Source organism: Rhagoletis zephyria, unplaced genomic scaffold (assembly GCF_001687245.7).
Source record: "Rhagoletis zephyria isolate East Lansing unplaced genomic scaffold, Rhagoletis_zephyria_1.1 Rzeph_scaffold_17811, whole genome shotgun sequence".
NCBI classification, from domain to species: Eukaryota; Metazoa; Arthropoda; class Insecta; order Diptera; family Tephritidae; genus Rhagoletis; species Rhagoletis zephyria.
In genome coordinates this window covers 3552-10540 of record NW_016174872.1, presented here as the reverse complement: position 1 = coordinate 10540, position 6989 = coordinate 3552, and the positions used below count along the sequence as shown (strand labels likewise).

Here is a 6989-nt window from a genome sequence, read left to right as displayed (position 1 = left end):
TTTCAAGCGAAAGTTTAAGTGACCGCACAGTACGAACGTTGCCAGAATATATGTTGTATAATTTTATCAAAAAATTTTTCTGTACTAAAAAATGCCTGAATTCTATTTAATTTTTTTCCAAATTTTTGGAGTTCTATTTAATTTTTTTTTTTCGAGTTTGTAAGAATCTTTTTGACTTCAATATTGTTACAGTTCTTCTTTTTTTCATTTTTATGAATTATTTCCGTTCGGATCTTTTTGAACTTTTTTCCTGATATTCTTAAATATTTATATTTATGCGTTTTTTTCAGTGCAAAATTAATACCATGCTTGTTTCCGTTTGTAGAATAAACTACATTTTTGTAAAAAAGTAAATTTAAATTTAAATTTAAAGGTCAAAACTTAAGAAAAAATAGTGTTCCTAATGATGTTGCCACCTTTGTATGAATATACAAGCTCTCAAACTGCAATGTGAACAGCACAAATTAAACAAACACTATTGGCTGTAAGCAGTTCCGGCATGCGCCTTAAGTTAAGTTTTCGCAAATCGCAGGGCCATTAACAATGGCTTAAACATGGGCGAAGCCCGTTAGCCTGTTGGGCCCTGCGATTTGCGTTCACACACACGCGTGTGGTGGTGGAGGTGGTTGTGTTATTGGAGATCTTTACCGTGGAAAATTTTTATCGTATATTTATACTAGTTCTATGATTTAACAAATACAAACACAATTGGAATGCTATAAATAGAAATGTGATAATAAATATTCATTCATAGTTGTTTTATATGGCAAACGTGCCGGGTTACAAATACTTAGGACCGGGAAATAAATTAAATAAGGGTGATCCAATTGACGAAGTTGATTTAATAGCACAAATACACGATATCGACTATGCATTAGCTCAGTGTGGAAAAGACATTAGGGAGGCAGATTTAGAAGCAATTCGACAATTTCATAAAATTGAAAATCCGTTTGATTTTGGAAGAATTTTGGGAAAATACGGCTTAATTGCAAAATATGGAATTGAATCGATTACTGGTGTTTTATATGGAGGAGGAAATATGAATAAACAGCGTGGAAAAAAAAAGAAATTTGGGACAATTATTATACGCTGAAAGGCAAAGACAAGTTCATCGAAAATTTAATGAATTAAAATCAACTGGAAAATATAAAACATTACAAGAATTTTATAAAAGTGACGAATATAAAGAAATAATAAAAGATTATAGTACAGGTGGTTCTTCGTATAAACGAATAAGAACTTACTTACTTGATGATATACCATCTGGATCAAGAAATCCACCAACAACAGAAGAACCCATTACAGATTTACCAAGCGCCGACCCCGGATCAGGATCCCACGACCCCAGATCCAGTACGCCCGTTGATTTTGAAGATAGAGACGACGATTTCAATTGGGATCATTTCCTTGATAATATTGATAATAGTCTTAGTAGCGCTGATTTGGCCAATTTGCCTGAAGTATCGAGTATGGATATATCACAAGCTGGTAGTGGTAGGGGACCGAATACAGGTGCTAGGGGGGAGGCTACGGCCCCGGCGATGGGAGCGTCGTCAGGCGGAAATGGAGGAAGTAATTCCTCTCCATGGTTATCAAGGGCAATTCCTAAACGTATCTCTAACTTAGAATTCAAAAAATCTCGAATAATGTATAGCTATGGATTGGCAACAGAACGTTTAGAGAATACAGAAAAAACTATTGATATATTTTCTACATCTATGGCTTTAATTCCGGTTGATTTTTTACCTTTTTATATAAGTCAAGCAGAATTTGCAAATTTACCGTTTGCTTCGAAAATCGAATCTGTTTGGTGTAAAGTTTATCCATTGGGAACACGAACTGCCTTTGATACTGGTACAACATTATCTGGTACTGCTACATCTGAATATGTTCCAATTGGTATGACTGGTGTTGGATTGAATTTAGACTTTTATGGTCAAAATGTTGAATTATCAGGCGAAAGTACAAAACCAATGATACCGACGACAATTAAAGAAATGTCTCCGTCAAAGATGATTAAAAAATTTTATGAAGACGATGCTTGTCATGCTATGGGTGTACCGCGATCAATTTCTGAATATTTTACAATTCATAGAAACAAAGACGCAAATCCTGACGCAACAAAATATCCGCAATATCAACATAATACGCATGGTATGGTTAATTTTGATAATAAAATTAATAAATTTTTAGTAAATGGATTAATTAACCAACCAGTAGTCGATTATACATATACTGTTAAAAATGGAAATATTATGAACGCAAAATATCATGTTGTTCCGCACAATCGCAGATCAGATCTTTATTGTACGCATCATACACGCGGATCCAAGAATAAATTGGAATTTTATCATTCGGGAGATGGTCCAGCTAAAGGTCAAGTAGGATTTGGAGGTAAACGTGGTAGCGTTTCACCATTAAATAATATGATTGCGAACGCATATTTAAGACAACTAGAAATTTATGGTTGTTTTAATATATACACTGGAGCAACTCCATATTTTGCTCAACCCCAAGTGCATGTGGGATTATGTGCTACACCGCAATTGAATCCATCGAATGAAGACAAGAATTTTTTAAATTCGTGTTGCTATTGGAAAGTCGATTGTGGTATCACAATTTCGAGCCATTCACATTCAGCGATGACAAAGGGCGAGCAAGTTAGTTGGCCGAGAGAAGTTCTTTTCAAAGAGAATGCAGATTATAAATATACAGATGGTCAAACTCTATTTGGAAGTGCTGTTTCACCAACTGGTAATCTTTCTAGTATGCAAGATGTACTTACTGAATATGAAATTATATATCCACCACAACAAAGAAGAAAATAAATAAATTATTATTAATTTTTATTTAAAATGTATTTTTGATATAAAAAATATATACATAATGGATGGGGCTTTTTTTTAAATTCTTTCAAATATGAAGCTGGTCTCCAATTAAATTGAAACATTCTTGATCGAAACGCTTCACTTTTTGGAAAAATATCATTATTAGATAAAATAATTACAGGAGTACGCATAATTACTGCGTCTCCTTGATATTTTATTTTTGCGTTGCATGTATCACCGCCTAAGATACATTTTAAAGTTTCAGATGCAGATGGTTCCATCATGGGCTCATTCCAAAGTATTATACGTTTATCAACACATTCCATTAAAGGAAATGTACAATACCGATTGAAATTACCCATTTGACCATAATTAATGCAATAATGCACTACTGCATCGAAAAAATAATTTTTACCAGAATTTGGCGGTGATAATATAAATATACTATTTTTTTTTGGTATTTTTTTTATCTAAAACGTTAAAAAGAATATAATAAAATTCATAAATTTTTTGTGCGTTATTGTTAAATTGATAAGATATTAGATTATCTAATATTTCAATAGATTTCTCTAAAGAATAATAATATTTGTGAATATTACAATGCGATGCATTAAAAATTAAATTCTGTGGATCTAATTGAAAAAAATGTGTATACAATTCGGCAATACTTAAATCATTATAGAAAGATCCATGTATTCTCATAATATTTAACATTAATGGACTTATTCTATTAAAAAATTTCCATTTTGAATTCAGCCAAATTGATGTTGAGTATATATGCGATAATGGACTTATTGCGTATTTTTTGAGCCAAAGTAATAATTTTTCGGCTTTTCCGTCTTTTTCGTCCCCTCGATATTCACTATTTGTTTGGCTGCATTCTTTAGGATCTTTTGTATTGCTATATAGTTCGGATCGAGAGGCGAACTCGTTAAGAAGGTTGTTCGCACTTCGGCTTCCTTCCACCAATTTTTTTTTTCCAACTTTACAATCTTGGAAAAATTGTACACATCTAATTTTATCACATGGAACGCAGTTTCGCCCGGCGATGTCCATTGTACAAATTTGTCTTGAGTCCCTCTCGCAATAGATTGCGAGATTGACCCAATGTTCAATGGAGTACTCGATACTGGGNAAGATGTCCTGTCTCTGTTACCGACTTCATCCGGGCTACCACAATCATTACTATTATGAGCCACATTATCTGAAATATGGTGACAATAAATATTATTGCGTATTTTTTGAGGCAAAGTAATAATTTTTCGGCTTTTCCATTTTTTTCGTCCCCTCGATATTCACTGTCTGCTTGGCCGCATTCTTTAGGATCTTTTGTATTGCTATATAGTTCGGATCGAGAGGCGAACTCGTTAAGAAGGTTGTTCGCACTTCGGCTTCCTTCCACCAATTTTTTTTTTCCAACTTTACAATCTTTGAAAAATTGTACACATCTAATTTTATCACATGGAACCCAGTTTCGCCCCGCGATGTCCATTGTACAAATTTGTCTTGAGTCCCTCGCAATAGATTGCGAGATTGACCCAATGTTCAATGGAGTACTCGATACTGGAAGTAGTTCGTCGAGAAAATCTTCTCCCAACACTTTTTCTTGCCTTCCATCGTTCAATGATTGAACAACGGCAGGCGTAATTATGGTAGGTACAATCGTGGATGACGTGGTAATGTTCTTCGTGGTCACAGACGATGAACACGGCTCCTCTATGCTTTTCTCGTAGGTCTGAATAATTTTCTCTACCAAAATATTCGGTAGAGGCTTTTTCATATATTTCGTGTACAATTCGTCTTTTTGGCACAAATTTACGAAAGCCTTGAACGAAAACCTCTTTAATTCTATCGAATTCGCTTTGGCCTTCTTTAATACACTCAACATCAATTTCTGAATAATGATAACCTGGCGTTTCATTTCTAAATTCCTCTCTTTCACATAAATTCGTTCTACTTTGACTAAGACTTCTATTATCACTTTCAAAAACATTGAACTCCAAATTAATTCTATTAGGTCTATTAGTAACATTGATTTGTTGCTGTTGCTGCACCCAGCTTGCGGTTCTTGATGTTCTACTACTATCTCCTGAGAAGGCAACAGAGGATCTTCTGACAATTTTTGTCCTTCGGGTATCATTACTGTCACCGTTTTCCTCAGTTGAACTTCCTGACCTGGTGGAATCTCTTGGCAATCGTCGTCGCTGTCCCTTTCGCTGCTCGAACATTGTCCCCTTGGAATTAATACTTTCGGTGTTTCGTCCTCTGATGACGAGGAGCTCATCATCATCCGTGAATGATCTTGCAACATATCTTCGGTTTGAATTTGATTCTTGTTGCGTCTTAAAGCTTCCTTCGAGGATTTCATCGTTCGCACCATTTTCGCCTGTTGAGGAGTAATTATATGAACAAGTTGACACCGAGTAAGTATACGAATGCGATTTAATTGTACTTCCGCGCACAGAATTAAGTGTTCTACTTTCTAGCTGTTCGTCTAAGAATGACATTTACTTGAGCTTTCTACAAGCTTATATTTATATGAGAACAGTTGTTTATATAAAAATTTCGTTTCAAATATCGTATGGTAAAGATCTCCAATAACACAACCACCTCCACCACCACACGGGTGTGTGTGAACGCAAATCGCAGGGCCCAACAGGCTAACGGGCTTCGCCCATGTTTAAGCCATTGTTAATGGCCCTGCGATTTGCGTTCACACACAATATATATATATATATATATATATATATTTTAGTGAAGGATGACATAAGAAATTTACACCACTTTTAAACAGATAAAAAAAAAATAAATAAAATTTATGCTACCTTTAAAGTGTGTACACGGCTTTATGAACAAGGAAAGCTAAGATATCGTATATTACCCATAACAAAGCGAGAATGTTGGGAAATAAATTGAACATAACAATTTATTTTAATAAGGATTAATAAGTGTATTAGCGTTTACTGTCTACAGTAAAACTACTTATTATTGATTAGACGGAGAAATATCTCACATCGCATCTTAAGAGATGAGACAAGGATTAAATGATAAAATTTAGACTATTAAGAAAAATTATGTATTAAACAACGAACTAATAAACCATTTTAGATTTAGAAATCATACGGCTAAACCTCGTATATAAAGTACTACAAAAAAATAATAAAAAAACGTTTTGCCACATACGAAGACATGGAGTTTAAAAACGTTTACGTTTGGTTAAAGTAAAAAAACTATACAACAATCTTTCAAGGGGATAATATATTAAACAAAGTGTTGTGTTTATTGTAAAAACACGTTTTATATTTCTTCTCTTTATTTTCTCGATTACAGCAGAACTTATTATTACACGTGTGTGTAGCTACATGGGGGCGTTCACTTCAATAGTATTTGCACATGAGTGCGTTTACCAAAGTAGTAATTTGTATAGGAGCATGTACGTACACAGTATATAACAGTGCGTATTCACGCACAACGTATATAACACAAAGCAAAATAATTTATACACCAATAAATATATAAAACTAGCAATTTCCCGGCGTGCTTCGCTGCGCCTTAAATGTATTTTTGTGTTGTAACTCTCCCCCTAAGCTCTTATGGCCTCATTTAAAAAATATTTTTAAAGAACTTTATGAAGTTAGATTTAAAATAAATCGATCTATGAAGCATTGTTTATTTTTTTTTTACCGATAAAATATATTTGCAAAAATTTATAGTCATCATTGGCAAATGGTAATAGCGAGCCTGCTCGATGGTATATTTGTCCCTGAATCTATAATGTTTGTGCAATGAAATTGGATGAATGATTGGAATATTTAAAAATGTCAAATGTTTCACTGGAAATTCAATGCAAAATAGATAATCACCTTGAATGTCGGCATAAATGTAACTCTAATGATCTTTGTGGCACCAAAAGAAGTCATTTGAAAACATGAATTGTATGCTTGAATGTTGTGCAAAAAATGCTTAGATGTCGGCGATTCTCAAGTGAGCAAGGAATGTAATGGTTCTGGTGGCGGTTCCAATGCAGGCAGTTTCACTTTGCCACCGGAGCAGCACATGCCAGCTGTTTCTTCTCGAAATTTCGCTGCATTGCAATGCGTACAAATAATATCCATTGCTCCAATGGAACCATGCAGGCTGTAGTCGCAGTCAGGATCGTAG

The 6989-nt window shown here is 34.2% G+C and overlaps 1 protein-coding gene across 1 annotated transcript; it reads right to left on the bottom strand.

Annotated features, from left to right (window-relative positions):
• Positions 1-3378: 3378 nt before the first annotated feature.
• On the bottom strand, positions 3379-5491 carry LOC108379953 (uncharacterized). Its single transcript, XM_017636325.1, has 2 exons — positions 4397-5491; positions 3379-3962 (listed from the first exon to the last, which is right to left on the bottom strand). The coding sequence occupies exons 1-2, from the start codon at positions 5206-5208 to the stop codon at positions 3620-3622; spliced, it is 1155 nt and encodes a 384-aa protein (XP_017491814.1). The 5' UTR covers positions 5209-5491; the 3' UTR covers positions 3379-3619.
• Between the last annotated feature and the right edge of the window lie 1498 nt (positions 5492-6989).